Source organism: Corvus moneduloides, chromosome 3 (genome assembly GCF_009650955.1).
Source record: "Corvus moneduloides isolate bCorMon1 chromosome 3, bCorMon1.pri, whole genome shotgun sequence".
Lineage (NCBI taxonomy): Eukaryota > Metazoa > Chordata > Aves > Passeriformes > Corvidae > Corvus > Corvus moneduloides.
The window spans coordinates 26555830-26576732 of record NC_045478.1 but is presented as its reverse complement, the minus strand read 5'-3'; the positions used below and the strand labels follow the sequence as shown (position 1 = coordinate 26576732).

The following is a 20903-nucleotide window of genomic DNA, read 5'->3' as shown; positions in this document are numbered from 1 at the left end:
TAGCTCCTCTCTTCAGGCTTGCTCTTAGTCTGGCAATTTTCCGTGATCCCTGCAACTACAGGAAAACTGTTCCCTTGTTGTTCTCAGGTCTTGTCTCGTCCCTGCTCTAGATGCAAGTTCCTTACATCCCTGGGAGTTCTCTTTTCTCTTGTTTCAGGTTGCATTCCTATAAAACATGTTGTACTAAGCTACACATAAGTCTTTGCATCTTTGAGAGCCAGTGCTGGCTGCCAGCTTAAAGCCAGGAAGCCTCCCTAACTTCTGCGTGCCCAGGAGAAGCTCTCCTAGAGGAGTTTCGCTCTGGGCATCCAAGACAAAGCAACCATCCTAAATAAAATCTTTTTTTCCTAACCACAGCATCCTGGGGAAAGGCCCAGGCAATAAAGAGCAGACAGGCAAAATCCAAGCCACATATTACATCCCTCAGCTAAAGGGAGGTAGAAACAACACTGTGCTGGTCATATCTATAGACATCAAGATTTAAACCAAACTTTGCAATTGTTTTTGTTGTTAATCAGTAGCTATAGTTAAGAAGCTATGATAAAGCAAGTGCATTGTAAATTTGTAGGCTTAGATAATCCTTTGTTTTGAGGAAAAGGGAACTGAATGTGCTGTCTACACAATAGCCACCAGCAGTGAAGTCAGCAGGACTGAGAAGTAACTGCAGGAAAGGTAACTTGAGCAGGGCAGATCATGACCACCAACTCATTGACCACCTACTCAAATGGAGGGAAGAACTGCGCATGAGGACTAATTAGCATGAAAAGCAAGGAACATAGCTAGCAAATAAGGGATTGAGTACTAATTAGAGAAAAAGCTGTGAAATTTGTAACCAATGAAACGCGATACCTTTGTTTGTTAAGACATATAAATAGTGTAAAGTTTCGATGCTTGGGGAGCTAGAATTCTGTAGGTTTCCACCTAGCTCCCTACTTTGATAACTAGAATAAAGAGGAATATCTTGCCTCAGTGCACCTATCATGGCTGTGTAAAATAATTTTCAACATGCATGATTCTGAAATAGTAAAACGAAATTAAAATCCCCATGTGGCAAGTGCCACCAATTTTTCAGGCTTTCTAATGATGATGAGCAAACTCCAATAGCTGAGAAAAACTGGTCTTGCCAAGTTGTGTGCAGTGATTTTTAGTAACATAGAAAAGAGTTTTCTGTGCCTTTCAGCACCCTCAAAATCTCTGCCTGGGGCCAGGCGTAGAGGCAGCTGCCCATGACTCAGTCAGCTCAGCAGAGCAATTGCCTTCAGGAATTTAACACTTGCCAGGCACCCTAATGTAAACAAAATGACTCAGAATATTACCAGCTATTGATAGTGCTTTCCATTGAAATCTTTGGAGTGTGATTTCCTATCATTTAGCAAACAGATGAAGTTTCCATAATAATAGGATGGCAAAAAGGTAAGAATAGTGTGAAAATAACCGGGTTCCTTTTTTGCCTGGTTAGTCCTTTTAACTTCAAATTAATTTCACTTAAAGCCATCTCAAATGTCTTCATCTATTAGATACTATCAGTAACATTTAGGACCAGATTGTGGGAAAGCCTTGAAGGATGATCAGTATAAATTGCAAATGGAGCCTGTTCTGCTCAGTTAATATTGAGGCGATTCAAACTCTCCTGAGTTCACAGCTACTTCTATTCAGAGTTCTATCTGAAACAGTTTCTAAATACATAGGAACTTAGAAATGTATACTGTCAGGTCCCAGGTACCAAGACATACATACCTGTAGCTAGACCCAGATTTAACATTTCTCTGTGAGACTAACAATTATTCAAAGTTTCACATAGCATGTTGCTAACAGGACATATTGTAATTTGTAATCTGAGTGGAGACTTCTTTCTTTGCTTGTTATACAAATGTCACCTTCCTATTTTTATGGAAAAGAAAATTTCCTCCATGTCACAAACATAAATGTTGTTCCTGCATTGCTTTCCCTTCCTGGTACAACCCCTTTCTGAATTTCCCACAGGTCATCAGTAATACAAGTATTCTAAAGCTGGTGAGCTCTCTCTCAAATTAACCTGAGCCACATATTTTTCCTTTATATTCATTCAGGAAAAAGCTCCAGGCTACATGACACTTTCAGTCCAAGCTAGCAGGCATAGCTGAGTATTAGTGATGGAGATGTCAAAAACAGAGGAGAGAAATGAGAGGTGGGTCTTCATGAAGAACAAGTTTCTGCATAATCCAACCAAATCATGAACTAGAAGAAATCAAAGCCCTGATATTTAAAAGTCTGTCTTCAGATAGTCTGCATGAGGAAGAGCCACTGGTGGCTCCTGGGCCCCACTGTCTCTTCCACATTGTGAGAAGACCTGCACTGGCAGAAGATTGTTTACTTGTGCTCTGAATAGTATCAGAATATTTGCCACAACATCAAGGTTGTTTTCAAAGAGCAAACTGGGTTCCAGATGCAGATATATCTGTCTGTCTGTTAAATTCCAGGTACTGTCACATATCCATAGATAGCAGCTTCGTGATACTGAGGGAGTAGGAAGAGGGTGCTGAGCACATACATCACTCAAAGTATTGTCCCAAATATGGGTTCTTTCAACCCCTGTGCATGAAGCTGATCTGCACACAGAGTCAAGATACTTGTTTATTTCATATCTGCACAGAAATATATGCCAGGTGGTGCATCCACAAAGCTAACTCGATTTCAGTATGCCAGACTCTCATTTTTATACACTTGGAACAATAAAAAAATTAGCATTTCCCATATACATAAGAACCAAAAGGTATAGTCACAAAAGGTTAATTCTGGAGGGTGGGTAAAGCAGTACGACTTTTTAAACCATTCAATTGCTTCAATATGGTTGGATTTCTTTCACTTGCATGTGGTGTTTTGTTCAAGCCAATATGACGGTTTGATCTGTTAAAGATCTAGGAAAGTCGTTTTGAGTTTTCTCATCACTGAAGAAGTTTTACATTAGAGACCAGATCTTAGGAAGATCTCATAAGCAAATCAGGAGCAGCAACAGCCACTGGCAAAAGTAAAAACCACAGCTGTGCAGACCAATTTGAAGTTGAACTAAATAATCCTCCCCAGAATTTACTGAACATGTTTTTACAGTGTCATTCACTCCAAAGTTAAATTATACTCTTCTGAAATCTTGACATTTATGGAATCAATATATACCAAGAGGTTGGGAAATAGGTGTGTAGATGATTCAGTACACTTTCCTCTCAAGTACTGGCTTATCTCACTAAAACTAGAAAAGTTATTTGTCTGAGAGCATTTAGAGCTTCTAAAATTGCTTGTGTTACAGTTTGCTACAAATTTCAAGTAATAAAGGTTTTTTTGTGTCTAAACTCAGTTTACTATATGACTCTAGAGGCCGCAGAAGTCTTGTTGTGCTGTAGTATGCTACTGACATTTTAACAATAGCTCCTTAAGTAGTGATGAAACATAAATTGTCACCCAACTTTAGTTTAAGAGATGTTATTTCAGACGCATGGGTGTCTTTTGTATACTACCACCATGAAAAATTCTGGAAGGAACTTTCTGATGACATTAGAAATCAGGTTCTTTTTCTAGAAAGAATTAACATATTCTGTTAAATACACTGAAGGTATCCCTGGGAATTCTTTGTTCACTGAAATTTCATGGCAGCTTTTTCCCCCCACTTATTTAACATGCCATGATTTCTTTCATAGATAATTTTATTCCTGTTGGCATTTGGCCTTTGGATTAATTGAAACTGAAAGGGCTAGAAAGCATTTAATTTCTTCTTATGTCAATAGCTGCAATATCTATATTTTAATTAGCAAATAAGCAAAAGAGTCCTCAAACCTGTCAATATTTGCAGCAATGCTTATAGGAGGGGATGTAGGTCAAAAAGCTGCTTCTTCAGACAGAAGTAGCTATGGAAACATTAGAAGTTCTGCGTGTCTCATTTGCACTAGTGATCCTGATCACCAACACCAGAAACTGTGCCTGGATTGCAGATATGTCAGTGGAGGCAAACAACAGAGTACCTTTTCCATCATCTTCTGTTTGAAAAAGGTTTTTGGGAATGTTGACACATGCCTGTTCTCAAGTTAAACAGGGAGTGGAAGGCAAGCAGTTCCAGATTTAGTCTAATCTAGACTGAATTGAGGAGAAATCACATTTTCTTCTTTATTTTAATTAAAACATTATTAAAATTTACAGTTTTGGTTGTGATTGCAGGAACAGGAATACACTCTTTCACTGCAAGCTATTTTTGTATTACACTGAATGCATCAACTTTGTGGGATCTACTAGAAAAAATATAGTATCCTGGATGAGATATTGATACATAGATACAACTTATCTACTCAGTTGTAAGTAAGGTGGATAGGAAATAATTCTTCAGCTACAGGATCAGAACTGGTTACATTTCTTTGGAATTTGTTATTCAGTATGATCATGAGCTGAGCCAATTTTGTTTGGAAGAGTACATAATATTTCTGAAGTAATTTCTGATTGGAGTATGTATTGTAAAGATATTCATGCTAACAGTGTAACTCCATTTATTTCAGGCATTATTCAATCAGGAGGGAACTTCCTGCTCTGTGACACATCAAGGTTTTCAGTAGTCCTGGATATAACATGCTTTTAGCCTAAAGGGGTGTTTGTACCAGGTGAGATCCAAGAGTGCTGTGATGCCTGCAGTGTGTTCAAGTCAGGAAGACCTCATGAGGACTAACAGAAAGGTAACTTAGAGAGAAGACATTATTATTTCCCCATAAGGACTCGATATACAACAATGGAAAGAATAGATACATCAAGCAGAATATGGTACAGATAAACTATGGCTGTCCCAAAGTAGCTAAAATCAGCTTCTCAATATCACACTCATTTTGTCCACGTAGAATCCTAAAATAACCATTTTCTCCCCAGGATTTTCCCCAGGAATTTGCAGCAATCTAAAAGTAAACAAAGCAGAAAAAAATTCTCAGATTTAATTTGAAAATATTAATTAAAAATGCAAGGTTTAAAATGCAAAATGAATCTTTTATGTTAGTTTCCTTTTTAAGAAACAGAGTCTCTCAGATTGGGTGCACTGAGAATTAGCATGTATCTTTTTCTAATTTCTAAAAATTTGTTCCTTTTTTGGTTTGATCAAAATTTCAGTTCCAAAATCAGGGTTAGTAAAAATGGAATAGTATTTCTACAAGACAGTTTGATAAATTGAAGCAGAAATCATTAAATGAATATTCAGCTCTTGGCTGGTGAAAGTGGTCATTAAAACAACAACGGTCGGAATTCCAATTTAAAAAAACCTGTTAAAGACACCTGTTAAAAAACCAGCTGACTTTTAAAAAATGAAGTTTTATTCACGTAGCTATTGACATATTGAGCAATTTATTTTCTGATGAAGTCTCAGTAGGTTTTGCCTTTGATATCAGTGAAACTACCTACCATAAGCCCTGCCATCAGCTATGTAAACACCAAACTCCCTTCAGATGAATGCAGGAGTAATAAGATGAGCTGTTAGTCATAATCCAAGTGATAAAATTTAACTTACTCTAAATGATAAAATTTGACTTACTCTAAATGGCTTAAAGGAAATATTCTTAGTTTGATTGGTTTTAGTTTTGGAGGCTTATTTTGATGGCTGGATAACAATTGCCAACACTGTTTAAACAGCAAATTTGTCTTTTCCAAGTATTTTAACAAATATTATTGATTAATTTTATTGACTTTCATTTGCAGGCATCAAAAAGAACTGACTTTTCATAGAAATTTTTAATAACATTTGAAAAATTGAATAAGATTTGAGACAGAAAAGGCAGTGTAGGAAAAACACAGGTATAAGTGAGATGAAACAGGCTTTGAAATTGAGGTAGGTGATGATATAGTTTGAGGGTCAGCATGACAAAAGTTTCCAGAGAGAGAATAGAATTATGCAGGACACTTTAAGGTGTAGGAAAAAAACAGCTGCAGAGAGTGAATGAAAGCAAAGAAGTAGATTTTAGATGATCTGTGTTGTTGAAATCTTTTTCTTCTGCTTCAAAACACAGCCCTAAGTATTCACTCACCCAGAACTTCTGTTTCTGTCCATTTTTGTCACGTAAGGCTCCCCACCTTTTAGAAAAGAATGGTACTTTGATGAAACAAGTAATCAGAAAATAAAAGCATGTCTTAGCTAGTTGTGATTACCAGTATCGGAACAAAGCATGAATAACAAACTTTGATGATTCAAATGAGGTTACCTGCTGACCTGCTAGTCACAAGTCAAATCGCCATTAGTGATGACAAAAACTTAAAACAAGTGTAGTTTCAGTTTTTCATTGCAAAGACCTGTTTTCATTGACAAGACCTGTTTTCATTGATAGAATCTCTCTTCTGGTGAGCTTGCCTGCTGAACTGAGCTGTATAGGAATATTAAAACTAATGTGAACACTGAAGACCCCTAAGAATGTTTTTGTTGAAAGTCTCATCCAGCACTTTTAGAGAAATAAATGGTGAGTTCGGACTGAAAATATTCCCAGCTTTTCTCAGATCAAATTGAACTGCTGTCAGCCTAATCTGTTTTATTGCATGGTATGGGGGGGTGACCTCTAAACTTACTTAATCATCTTTGAAGACATGTTAACTTTTATGGAAGTATCTATGAAATCATACAAGAAATTTTCCCCATCTGCCATCCCCACCTGCCAAGTGACAGGATTTTCATAGTTGTATACCTGTAGTTGAACTGCATAGTACTCTGATTTTTAGGCCTCACTTTATACACAGGGAAGAAGAAGTTCCAACCCAATCACCTGGATGTATTTCAGTGAGCAAGAGTTACACTGCACACCTTAGGTAGCTAAGTACACATGGTTTGCCTGCTGGAGCTTAAAGAGCTCTGTCTTGTTTTGAATTTATACAACAAATGCTTGTCTAGTTACTATTCACTACTCATGATGCTTGGGTGCCTATACAAGGGCACAAATAAACAGAAAACCAAAGATGTGAATGTTTAGATGGTTTTCCCTAGCATAAAGTTAATCCTAGGATATATCAAATGCCATTGACAAGGTGCGTACTGGTGTATATTCCATCAACATCACATGTTTGAGCTGTATTTGCAGTGCTCCATTCATTTTCAAAGGCAACCAGCAAAAATATGATGAGAAATCCCACACTGTGAATGGGGAAATTGGGATTTTTCTGTCACCCTTTTATTTGAACAGTGATGGTGGCATCAACTCTCCTTGGTTAACAGTGAACCATCATTTACATGGAATACCTGCATTTTCAGCCAAAGGGAAAAAGGAAAGGAAGACAAATTGGTGACTAGCAGAGAGATGAAGCGTGGATTGCAATTGCAAGTACAAATTGTAGCTACTGATCATTAAATTCATGGAATCATAAAAACAGTATTTGCCATAATCACCCTGGAATGCAATTATTGTTTTTTTAAAGAGGTCTCATGATGCTTTTTCTTTTCATTACCACATGAATGTTCAGGGGTTATCAATAATTGCAGTTTCTTTGCCAAAGGTATTTCAGATACAATCTGTCATGATCATAAATTTAAACAAAAAAGATATATCGGAGGCTTTTGAATTTCTTATCAGATTCAGAGTTACTTCTTTACTCATGAGCATTTTACTAAAAAAATTACAGCAGCTGTAATGTGAAAGTCCAGTATTCACATTAGTCTCAAAGACAGAGAAAAATTGCCTTGAATTTATATTCATGTATTCCTGTATTTCGTACTACACATAATTTCTCTCGCTTGCTTGAGCATGATGATGATCAGTTCCCACAGGGTCACATTTCTGTGATTAAATGTATTTCTAACATTTGTTATTTTCTAAAAGAGTCAGCTTCTAGTTTCATACATTGATAGGAATTTACTGATTCTCAGAAATGTTTCTAGATGAAAGAAAACTTAGAAGCCAAGGTAGAAAAGTAACTTTTTTTATCTTTGACAATAACATATCCATGAATTTAGTTTTCCAGGATTTGTGTCATCATAGTCAGATACATAGGCACTTGACATATGCATTTTATTTACAGTTTAAAAAGAAGAGCTGCTTTCTCAGTAATGAATGCCTATGAGTATTCATCAAATACTCTAAATTAAAGTATATTAAATTAAAATATAGAGGAGTGCAGCCAGCAGGTCAAGAGAAGTGACTGATCTCCTTTTTTTTTGGACTGCCATTCTGTGCCCAGTGCCCAGCCTTGAGCTTCCTCACACAGGAAAGGCATTTACAGGCTCGAACAAGATCAGCAGGAGTCCACTGAGATATTTGGGGTCTGGAGCACGTGATGTATGAGGAGAGGCTGAGGGAAATGGCTTTATTCAGCCCTCAGGAGAGAAGGCTCAGGGCAGATATATTTGTTGCCTTCTTCTTTGCAAAGGGTGGGTAAAGAGAAGATAGAACAGACTCTCCTGATACATTGTGGTGGTCCCCCCGCTGCTTCCCTTCCACATCCCCTACTTGAACCTTAACCACCAGTGGCAGTAGTGATGGCTGCATCCAGCTTACTCTACATATCATTCCAGATCATTTTCCCTGCAGAGTAGCAGCTCCGAGAAAGTGTTGATGGGTCCCTCAAAATCTTCAAAACCAATATTAAAAACAAAAAAAAGCATAATCCTAAAGGAATTAGGTGAAATAACTAAACTCCCAGTGGAATTCTTTCCCAAGTGTAATTGACAGAGACTTTAAAGTGAGTTGACACATTCTTGGACAACATCCATTAGAGAACAATATTGCATTTTCTGGAAGATGACCAAAATAACCTAATCACACTCTTTTGTTTGCTTTTGTGATTATTCCAGCTTGATATTTACTCCAAATGAATGTCATTTTAAAAGCAAAGAGATTCTGGATCTCATTACTTGGACAGACAGGGAATTTCTTAGGGTTATTTTTGCAAAGCTTTAGATCACTAATGTCCCTACCTTTGATATTCTTAGGAAATCTTTCAACCTTATGTCTGGGTTTCAGCTAGAATAGAGTTAACTTTTTCTCAGTAGCTGTTACAGTACTTTGATTTGGATTTAGAATGAGAGTGATGTTGATAACACACTGATGTTTTGGGTTTTGCTAAGTAAGGACTTTTTTTTCCTTTCGTCTCATGCTCTGCCAGTGAAGAGGAATTCAAAATAAACTAGGAGGGATCCTAGCTGGGACAGGTGACAGAAGTGACCAAAAGGATATTCCACACCATAGAACTCATGCCCAGTATACAAACTGGGGGAAGTTATCCAGAAGTGCATCCAATCCGGGTTCAGGAAGGGGGGTTCTGGTGTTGGTCAGCAGGTGGTGAGCAATTGCATTTTACAGCACTTCTTTTTCCCTTTTTATTATCACTTGCCATTGTTATTGTATTTTACATTATTTATTAAACTGTCCTTATCTCAATCTACAAGTTTTATTTTGATTTTATCCCCCATTCCACTGAGGTGTGTGGGGAGACAGACAGAAGGAGCTGAGAGAGTGACTGCTTAATTTCCAGCTGGGCTTAAATCATGACACCATTTCATATCCAAACTTTCCATTTCTATTAAGAAGAAAAAGAAGAGATTTTAAGAAACCATTAAGAAGGTCTGTCTATCAATTACTGAAAATAACTTTTAAAAGGAAGTTTTCTTCTCTGTGGCAAAAATATTTTGTAAGAAATACTCCACTTAGCTTTTCCAAAAGAAACTATCACGATCTTCAATCAAAAATAACCTTGAATAAAAAAAAGTAATTTCACAAAACTGTATTCAGTCCCCTTCAGGAGAAAAAACTAAGCAATATGTTTCCATTTACTCAAAGGAAACCTGCTCAAAATTACTGTAAAAAGAATTATGTTGCTCTTTCGGATAAAAGAATGAGTACTTGTGGTCTTATATAAAATTATTTTCATAATTTTGTGTACAATTTTATAAAGTAGAGGCACCTTAGCTGTCCTTTTCAGTAATAACTTTTCCTTTATATTAGCTCTGTAGAAGCAGGCCCTGAGTATACAACTCTGCCTGACAGTTAAAAACTAGAATACAAAGACTGTTTCAGTAGTGTTGCAGAGAATGGAAATTGGTTTTATTTGAACATTTCCAAGTTTGTTTTTCAATATATTGTACCACAAAAATTAAGGTGGACTTCACAAGAAAAGCATAAAGAAAATTATCAGGAAATAAGTAAGCTGATAATAAATCATTGAATAAAATAATAAAAAACTGGAAATAAGACCTAATACAATAAAAAAGGTGTATCAGCAGTGGCTTCAAAACCAAGGTGTTTTGGCAGATAACAGAAACTAGGTTCAAGTGTGCTTATAGTCACTTTTATAGGTAAAATGCTCTTAGCAGCAAATACAGTGAAGACTTCTAAAGAGTGTGCTAAATAATATTACACAAACTCACTCCTTAGGACTGAAGATATGAACTGAAATCTAATAAGGCATTAAAAATAAAGAGGAATGACAGATCTTGGATCTCAGGCTAATTTCTGCAGATTAGGTGTTATTAGTAGAAGTCAATGCTTGGTATTAACCAAGGATTTAAACTGCTTGCTGGCAAGAAATATATGCAGTCCAAAACTTCTCTTCTCAGTTTCTTCCCTGGACTTGGTTGTATAACTGTCATGATGCTACCAGAGAAAAAAAAAGTCTAACTTTTGTGGGTCACGTCCTATTCTTAGTGCTGAATCACAAAAGCCTAGTACATTTCAAAAACTAGCAATTTTATCTACTCAATTAGACAAAAGTTTCGTTCCTAATCTTGTATTAAAAATAAGAAGGTTAGGGTCACTGGCTAATGTTCACCACAAGAGAAAGCTTCTTAGAAAATGGTTGCTGGAATTTGAAATTATAGTTTTGCCTAGACTTTTCAACAAGAGAGGTGAGTCAAATTGAGTCAGTGAGCCAATAGTTAAATCACTCCCACAGATCCCACAGATGTGCTGTAATGAATTGTATGGGGGACAGTCTCATGGATTTAACTGCATGAATCATCAGACACTGTATCTTCTCCCCATGATCTCCTCATGTATTTCTCTTTGCTGTAAAATACGTTTGAGCGTTGCTGTTTAATTTTTAACTATAACACCTGACGCTGATTGTCTGACAATGATAAAGTAATTATTTTTTCTCCATGAAAGAAAAAGGGAACTCATGCCCAGGTTTCTTTATTTGGGGAAAAAAGGGTTTGGGTCACAACTTTTGCTGGTTTAAGATGTTACTTGTTTGTAGTTATTCTGAGTGTAAGCTCGAGTGAGGGCAAGTAAAGAGAAGAATATAGAGAAAAACATCTCCAAAGCCAAAACTCCAGATATCACCAACAGTAGTTAAGACTTTGGACTTTGCATAGGTGAGTCATTTAATTGTGTATTAAATCTTAGAATGCTGTTGCTCTGTCTGGCTGTCCCCTCAACAGTAAACCACAAGCTCTTTGCCTCACATACTAATTTTATCTCCATTAGTATGGCTTTTTGTGTTAAACATTCAACCAATGCTTTTTCAGGGCATAGATGTTTCAGTTTAGTAGTTGGCTAAGCCATTTAATCTGCTGCATTATTCCATTTAAATCTTTCTGTGAATTGCTAATTAAAATAGAGGGGAAATGTGTTTCCAGCAAATGCACATCTCAGTGTCCTCTTTTTAAAGCCTTTTTTCATTCTGAGCACCTTCCAAGCATCTGAAAATCTATCTTGTTCATGAGAGATTATCAAGGCTTTTAATAATATTATTCTTGTTTCCTCCAAGCCTTAAGGTGATTGTCCATAGATTTAACTATAGCCAAAGGCACCGGCATTTGAGACTTCCTGGATTTTTCAGTGTCAGGGCTTCAGCAGATGCTTTTTAGTGAGGTATGGATCATATATTGTAGTTTGGCATGGATACTAAAATGACTCAGAAATAAAAGTTTGAGAGAAGATTTGTCTCAACAAACATTCATGCAATGCAATGCAATGCAAACATTCATGATGGATACTTTACTTCACTAAGTTGGAAATGAGATTTGTTTGAACTAGAACCACAGCTACCATCCAAAGCACTTCCTTTACTGAACTGTACTTTCCTTACTAAAAAGACTATGGCATTTTATACCAACAAATCTGCCCCAGATTTTCTTTTCCTATGGACATTACATTTCTTTTCCTGGATGGAACAAAGAAAGCCAGAAGAGTAGAAAGAAGAAATTTTAAAAGCCTAGCCAATCAACAAACAAACAAACAAAAACAAAAACAAAACAAAAAACCAAACAAACAAATTTACAGAGAATCTAGTATAGAATAGATATGACAGGTTTGTTCAGAAATCCTAGCTTAAATGCACAGATCTGAAAGAAATCTACCACCAAGTTCATCTTTGATGTGAATTTAGCCTTTTTTATTAAGAGACCATGAGATTAAAATGATGGTTTCATATGTCATTTTTCATCCATCAGTCTTCTTAAAATAACAGAGTGTAGATGAAAAAATGAAAATTACCAAACTAATAGTTTGTCCTTCTTAGTCCTACTTGCCATTTGCAGCTTCATTTTGCCTCTTTAACTTATTTTCATTCTGGTGTCATTAAGAGCTGTAATTGTGTATGTACGGATCCATGAATGCATGTACGTACATACACACATACATATGCAAGATATTCTGAAAATACTGTCTTACTATGCATATTATGCACCAGTCATTTTGGTTTTAAGCAACTTCAAGATGCCATTGCATGTGAGATTTCTGTAATCTAATCTAGATTTTCATTTTAGCTATTTAAGTGTGATGTTATCCCACAAATTCTTTTATAGTCTACAAGGAGAAATCAGATCCAACAAAGCAACTCAGCTCACCTTTAGATACTCAAGCTAGAGCAGATGAATAGCTATAAAAGATAAAGGAAAACATGCTGAGGTACAGGGATTTAACTTTTCTAAGTCAAAACTTAGCTGTTATGTATCCCAGTCTCCATTACTCACTTTTTCTGCTTACCTCTCTGTCTCTGGAATACTGACACAGAAGCTGCCTGAGACATCCTGCTCTCTCTAAGTATCAGTGGGTCAGTCCATCCTGCCTTCAGGTTACTGAAAGCCCTGTTTCACTGTCTAGAGAGACTGACCAAACCCAAACACTCTGCTCCCCGCAACAGCCTCCGCCTGGCTGTTCCACATTTTCCCCTCCTCCTTCCATGCTATTCCGTGTTTTCATATTTTCTCCTTGAACCTGAGGTCACACAGTACCTCAGTGGAGATAGACTCCTATTGGGGTTCCTCCTCCTTGCCATGGGGTCCTGGGAGAGGGGACCCTGGGGTAGAGGCATGGCCTAGGCACGGGGTCTCCCTGCTCCCTGGTCACACGTATCCTAATCCTGTTCCCCATTGGTGATTTTGTGTTCCCCTGCCCGGGGAGGACCCTGGTTGTCCTGTGATTGCTCAGTTCTTCAGCAGTCCCCTGGCCATGTGGCTGGAAAATAAAGATCTCTGAAACTTCTATCAAAAATCACTCCCTTTTTCTTTCCATGGGCCTCGCTGTCTATGGATGTTGCAGGAGACCCCACTGCAACAGACTCCCAGTCCTGTCAGAGCTGATTTTATAAATAAGCCTTTGAATGATAGAAAATAACTTGCAATTTCAAGCTGCAGAACAAGGGAAGTGAATCTAAACATTTAAAATCCTTCTGGTCCAATGATCAATTAGGCAATTTATATGTGCATTTCTGGTTTTGTACAAATAGCTCTTGCAAGCTTCACCAAAATGTATTTGTATTTTATCACTCCATCACCCTATATGTTGTACAGTTCATGGGCAATTTAAGGCACTTTCAAAAATGTTTCTGAGATATTACAAATATCAACTTAACAGGGTCAGTCATTATTATGGATGCCCTTTACACATACTGAATCTCTTTTATGGAAGGGGTTATAAATAAAAATGAGCCTAAAATAAGCATCAACCCACACAAAACTGCATTTTTTATCCTATCTATCAGTATGTCTCTGCTCCTTTTTGTCTCTCCAGGAGCCATCTCAGCTAAGCAAAATGCAACTATTCATCACTATTTTTATTTGAAGTACAACTATGAGGAGATTCCCATGAGTTTTTCATTTAGGTCAAGGTGTCTACACTTTCCTTTGCTCCCAACCTATATATGAGTGACAAAGAACTTATACCCATGATACATATTTTGCATTCAAATTCATTGAAACTAATAAATGATATTAAAAAGTGATGACTTAATCCTGAAGACATTGAAATCTGTAAAAAGAAGTGGTTTAGAGTTCATGATGCAAAATTATATTTTATGGCTGGATTTATCATTGCTAGAAACACCTAGCCTAGGGATCCAACAGTCTCCAACTTGTCAAGATCTAATTCAATTTTTACTATTAAACAGCTCTGCAAATATTTTTATATAGCACAGTCTTGGAGGCCACAACATTTGTGCATTAGACAATTCAAGGCTTGGTAACTCTTTATATTGTTGGATCCACTGGAATCCATTCAGGAATATTCAAATTAAGTAAATGTGTTAGTAAGAAAATGCATTCTCCCCATATTAAATCCTGAACAAGTCTGAGGTTTCCTACATAACATCATATTCAGTTTTCTTCTTTTTCTTTCACTTCTTATGCCCTTCTTCAGTACATGAGACCAGTCATCTTTCCTTCTACTCTGTGTTTGGCAGTGACCATTCAGCACATTCCTGTGTCTCAGTCAAGGCACTCAGGTTTTGCTCAGAGTGGCTCCTTGCCTGAGGGTTGTTATCTTTTCTTTTCACAGCCTGTCAGTTCCCATTCAATTCAGCTTCCACTTCAGCATAGAAACACAGAATCACAGAATATGTTGAGTTGCAAGGGACCCAAAAGGATCTTCGAGTCCAACTCCTGACCCTGCACAGGACACCCCAAGAGTCACAGCACGTGCCTGAGAGCATTGTCCAAATGCTTCTCAAACTCTGTCAGGCTTGGTGCTGTGACCACTGCCCTGGGGAGCCTGTTCCAGTGCCCAACCACCCTCTGGATGAAGAACTTCTTTCTAATATCCAACCTAAACCTCCCCTGGCACAACTCCAGGCCATCCCCTCAGGTCCTGTCACTGGTCACCACAGAGAGGAGATCAGTGCCTGCCCCTCCTCTTCCCCTAACAAGGAAGCTGTAACTGCAATGAGGTCTCCCCTCAGTCTCCTCCAGGCTGAACATCCCAAGAGACCTCAGCTGCTCCTCATATGGCTTCCCCTCAAGGCCCTTCAACATCTTTATTGCCCTCCTTTGGATGTCCCCAAATAGTTTAATATCTTTCTTATATTGTGACACCTAAAACTGCACACAATATTCAAGGTGAGGCTGCCCCAGTGCAGAGCAGACCAGGACAATCCCCTCCCTTGCCCAGCTGGTGCTGCTGTGCCCGATGTCCCCCAGGACACAGGTGACCCTCCTGGCTGCCAGGGCACTGCTCACTCATATTCAACTTGCCATTGACCAGGTCCCTTTCTGAGGCACTGCTTTCCAGCATCTCATTCCCCAGTCTGTCCATACATCCAGGGCTGCCCCACCCCAGGTGCAGAATCTGGCACTTTCCCTTGTTGAACTTCATATGGTTGGTGCATATAGTTGGTACATTAGTTATCTTCTCCTCTCTCTCTCCTCAGCCATCACTTTGTCTGCTGGTGCCATTCTTGCATAGTCACTCATCTGGGTAGGTTATTCTGCACAAATGTGGAGCATCTTGTCTTAGGGAATAGTTGTCATCACCTATGCTCGCGCCAAGCATGCTTCACAGCCCTTCCAACCCCTGAACTCACAGCCTCACAGCAGCTCATCCCTGAGCTAAATTATCCAAATTGCACTGCAAATTTTACTGTCTAATGTTATTGGTTTCTCATGGCTGTTCAAATATACCTGAAATACACAAAACCCAACAAAAAACACACAAAACCCAACATATACCATCTGTTCTCCATAAACATCTTTTCCTAATTCAGCCCTCCATTTTTCTACACTAAATTCCAGTTTCTCTTTTTCATTGCTTCACAATATTCTCTATAATCATAATTCAGGAGCTTTTCCTCTGCTAGGCTGAGTCAATACTTTTTTTGCAGCAGTATGAAGGATGATCTTTCATAAGCCTGCTGCTTCTCTTTGCTTCTATGCCACTATCAAGCACACTCTTGTAATTCATAGCCAGCAGTTTCCACAGCTATATGCATTTCCATGCCCTTCATGAAGACATCTTCACTAAGACCACAAGCACAAAATGCACCTTATTTCACAACTTTATTTTCTTGAACTACTTGTTGAAGATACTCTCAGTAATCTTCCTAGCATGCACGGAATCATTATTTATATGATATTCTAGACCACCAATAAAATATTTGCATGAGATTCCCCAGTCATTTTTCTGTGTACGCACTTGCTGATTTAATAAATTCATCCTTTCATATTCCCTTCATGTCAAAGAATAAAACCTCGTGGTGTGTTCAGTAATTCGAGCATATGCATTATTAGATACTTGTCTTCTTAACATAGTGGCCCTGGTCTACATTTGAGAGGAAATCCACTGGTGTACTACACACACGCTTCTGAAGCAGTTTCCCAAATAAAATCACCAGCATCTCAGCAACATTTTATTTCCATTCAAGGCACAGAGAGCCCAGACTGCTGTACCAGTAAGCTATACCATTTAATTGGGAGGTCACTGTCAATTTTTATGTTTCTATTTGCATTCACAACTTGATATGTACTTGGAATATTTGTGAATACCCAAAAAGTATTTTTATTTATATTTGTGTGTGTGTGTGTGTGTATGTGGGTCTTTTCTATATTTATATGGGGTTTAATGGCTTATTCTATAAACACTATATTTGAAGTTTTTCAACCAATATTAGAGTAGATTAAGAGACAATGGGTCTACACTTCTTTCCAATACTCTCTAATATTCTCAGACAAGGCAGCCTTATATTGGGAGGTAGCAGTGTTCCATCTGTGACAGTCAAATATTTGGGTTCCAGACTGGTCACTGAAATTTTATTACACCCATGAATGGCAGAGAAAAAGGGTAAAAGAATGTGCTTTACTCACCCAAGGAGTTTGACTGAATGAGTTTTCCATTTAGATCCTGCTTTCTGGGAGTGGCGATATATTCCCTCTTTGTAAAGGAAAAAATCTTCATACACTTTCATTATCGCTGGAAAACAATAGGAAAATCACCACAGTCAGCAAACATTACTTCTATTCCTCTTTGCTCCTTGCATCTTACCAGTGAAATTCTTGTGTGTTGGACTGCATTAAGTGTACTTTGTAATTAATCTCAAAGCATCAATTTCTCAGAAGTGCCCTGTTGTGAGCAAAACAACAGAAATACTTCAACAGAGCTCTCTCAAAGGTCTCTTATAATTTTTTTTGGTTTTCCATGTTGTGGAAACTCCCTGTCATTGACTTCTTACGATACAGTAAGAAGAAACATTGCCTCGTGAAGGCTTACATAAATTTTGAAATCCAATTCAATAAAATGTATCTCCTCAAGGTTCATGTACAAACTACTCAGTTCTGAGTAGCATCTGCATATTCAAGAAAATCATTTAACAGAAATGTGTAGCCTGTGAAATATGGTGGAGTGACATGCCTTTTTCTGAAACCTAAAGTTCGTCAAATACACAGTAATGTCCTTAAAGAAAACTAGTTTTTCTGTATATGTATAAATCATGACTTTTAGGTAAAAGTGTGGGAAAAATCACTCCTTTTTTTCATAAAAATGTAAGGTGAAAGAGTGATGAACCAGAAATTTTACGCAAGAGAATGAAGATTACAAGTTGCATCTTATGCCTATTTGTTATTTCTTAGGAGTATCATTTATTTGTTTATTAAGAAAATAATTCTGGGTTTCTTTTCGACATATGTTCTGCCACCTTAGTTCTATTTGCTTTATGGTGGGCTAACAAATCCAGAGAAATGAAAATACTTTTCAGGTTTACATTACCTTTAAATTCCAGTGAATTAGAAACATTAAATAGAATCTTAATTCCAGCTTATTTTTAGCTTATGATTTTAACTGACACACAGCTTGGAACATGAGAATTAGTGTAATCCAATTTCCTAAAGTCTTGCACCTTGGGAGTCCCATAAAGTACAAGTTTCACTGACCATTTTTTAAGTGGTTGCACTATTTCTAACATGTGCCTGGTATAGATCTGCAGTATCCAGTAAACCGAGCTCATGCAGTCATTTTTTTCTGTCTGGCACACTTTGAAATTTCTTTTTCTTACCTGAATATTTTCATAAACTTGAAGGAAATTAGCTATCTTTACAACCTCTATCACATTTGGCTGAAAATATAAAACAGTCACAAATTTTAGGGGATGAAAAAACTTCTCAAAACCTAGTGAAATAAGGCCATTTGCCCAGGAAACCTGGCTAAGAATGTACTTTGTTAATGAGGTTACTCACATAAAAAAATGTAAAAAATGTAAGCTGATAGCAATACACAGGATTAAACAGCCATGATGCCTCCTAGGTGACAAGTTGGGGATATGGCTATATCAGTTAAATCAGAAAAAAATTAAATGTTTTGAATTAGTAGTATTACAGCTTCTGTCAAGCTGCCTGCCAAACCAGAGCTCACATATTGATAGCCACAGACCAAGTGGAAAAATACACAAACTTTATTCTGTGTTTCTAGATGCAAGCTCAGGACTCCATTAGAGCTCTTTTCAAAGGTCCCCCTCCTCCCTCTGTCCCCAGGACCACCAGTGCACAGAGCAAGAAATTTAACTTCTGCTGATGTCCCTGTACCACTAGGTACAGTATCACCTGTAGAGGTTTCTGAGCTGCAGAGGATCCTGTGGAGGGAGAGCTTGAAAATGATAAAAGGGAACAGAAAGGGTGAAGAACACTCCTGCTAGCCTTATTCTAGGTGAGGGTATCACAGGGGAAGTGAAGGGGATAAGTCATTCAAAAAATTACTGTAGAGGCTTCCCTGGATCTTGTTTTGATACCTTGGCTAAAGGGAGGGAAAGAAATGAGGTTGAACGCAAATACTGCAAAATTCATACCTCCCATGGGAGAACTGAGGTTCAAAGATCTCATCTGTCATCAGGCTGAGACAGGAGAAGGTAGTTTCATTTGTGAGTCACATTGCTCTTGAAATCAAGGTCCAGTTTCAGAAAATAATCTATTCTTTATCAGCAACTCTAAATAATAGACTCATAGAATGCCTTGAGTTGGAAGGGATTTTAAAGATCATCTAGTTCCAACCCCCTGCAATGGGCAGGGATATCCCCTTCCATTAGACCAGGCTGCTCAAAGCCCCATCCAATCTAGCTTTGAACACTTCCAGGAATGGAATGGTGTTTCCCTGTTGGCTTCTGTTCCCTCAGGAGTCATAGGCTCAACTCTGTATGACTTCAGCTGTGTTCCAGAGTGGCCAGCACATTTCAGAGGCACAGGCAGAGGATCATCACTAGCACCCCGTCCCTCTAACTTTGCATCTCATCCCACACCTTGCCACAGACAAGCCTGATATTGTGTCCCTTCCCCATCACACCTTTGTTGAAGCTCTGCCAACAAAGACCCCCTGTTCCTGAGCAAAGACCCTCCTTTCTTTCTGCAAAAGGTGAGTCCCATCTGGTGCCAGCATGCCTGATGCTTAGGCCATTCTATTGTCAAAAAACCCCATTTTATCTGTGACACCAGCCATGGAGCCATGTATTAATAGACTCAGCCCATCTGTTTCTTCCAATGTTGCTGCCTTCAACTGCAAGTACAAAGAATTTAACTTGTGCCCCAAATGAGACACGTTCTTGTCTGTGAAGAGATACCATACCTAAATTTTTTCCATTAAAATGAGGCAGGAATTTTTGAAGTGTGTTTCCAAAATAACTTTAGTTTATGTGAGAGAATTTTATCCATGATTATATATTACATATATACTGCCTGAGCACGCACCCGTGTGTGTGCGTATACATACATTTGTATATATATGTAAATATATATATCTATGTATATGTATATACCTTGCAATCAGGAGCTAAATAATGATACAGTCTTTGGAGTTAGAGTGGTCTGGGTGCATGAAGTACAGGATGGACAAAGATGATGAGAATTCTAGATCTAGGACTGAGACATTTTTATTTATTCAGTGACTTTGTCCTGATACATACTGTGACTTGGACTGAACGAGATGACCACAGTCCACCACCTAATTTTTTTCCCTCTGGCATAGGAGAGACTTTGCATTTCCCAAAATGAATGGATTAATTATTAATGAATCAGAAAAGGCAGCAATTTTCTTTTTACTGTAGTTCATGCATGAGCTACTTCAGTCATGCTGAGCTTATCAGATCTATGCATACAGATGCAGCAGATTAAAAGACTGATTCCTCTATGGATTCCCCTGCATAAAATGCTTACATAGGAATTTTTATCTCTTTTTAATCATGCAAAGACATGAGAAAAAAAACTAGTAGCTACAAAAGGAAACAGAGTTTAGCCCTACACTAATATAGGGCTTAATTAATATAGCCAAGGGCTTTCTAAGATAATTTTCTTGTGTTAGTAAATATAAGAATTTTTCCCAAGATCATGATAGCTGAATTTGTAAGTTTTGTGGGGTCAAAACTCTGATGTATTGCCAACAATGTGTGAGCCTTTCTTTTAATCAAGACTGACTAATGTGTCAGAAAGGATAATTTTCCTACCTCAGCATTATAATCATCAGAGTATTTCCTAAAGCCCATTTAAAAAAAAAAAAAAAAAAAAAAAAAAAAAAGGATGAATGGCCAATATTAGATTGTCCATTTGAATGTTTTCAAAGGATTGGTGAAATATTACTGCTTGAAAATTGGTTTCTTAAAAAAACTAGTATTTCCTCATTTGAATCCAAAAATGCTAATTGCTCAGTTTCTGTACCATGTAAGACAATGACGTAGGTCAGAGAGAAATTGTCATTCAAACTTGGAAGCTGTATAACACAAAATTTTCAATTACATTCCTACACCTACTGCTT

General features: G+C 37.7%; 1 protein-coding gene across 5 annotated transcripts in view; it reads right to left on the bottom strand.

Annotated features, from left to right (window-relative positions):
* Positions 1 to 20903, bottom strand: part of TINAG (tubulointerstitial nephritis antigen) — an 80258-nt gene that overhangs the window by 31903 nt on the left and 27452 nt on the right. For 4 of the 5 annotated variants that reach the window (XR_004239369.1, XR_004239368.1, XR_004239370.1 and 1 more), the window contains exon 9: positions 16982 to 17087. Coding sequence is in view for 2 of the 5 variants with exons in the window: in XM_032104652.1 (XP_031960543.1) it covers positions 16982 to 17087 (106 nt within the window). In the remaining 3 variants the exon portion in view is untranslated. Of the gene's footprint in view, positions 1 to 2555; positions 4905 to 6020; positions 6067 to 16981; positions 17088 to 20903 lie in introns of those variants that run through there. The other variant, XM_032104651.1, reaches the window with a different exon arrangement.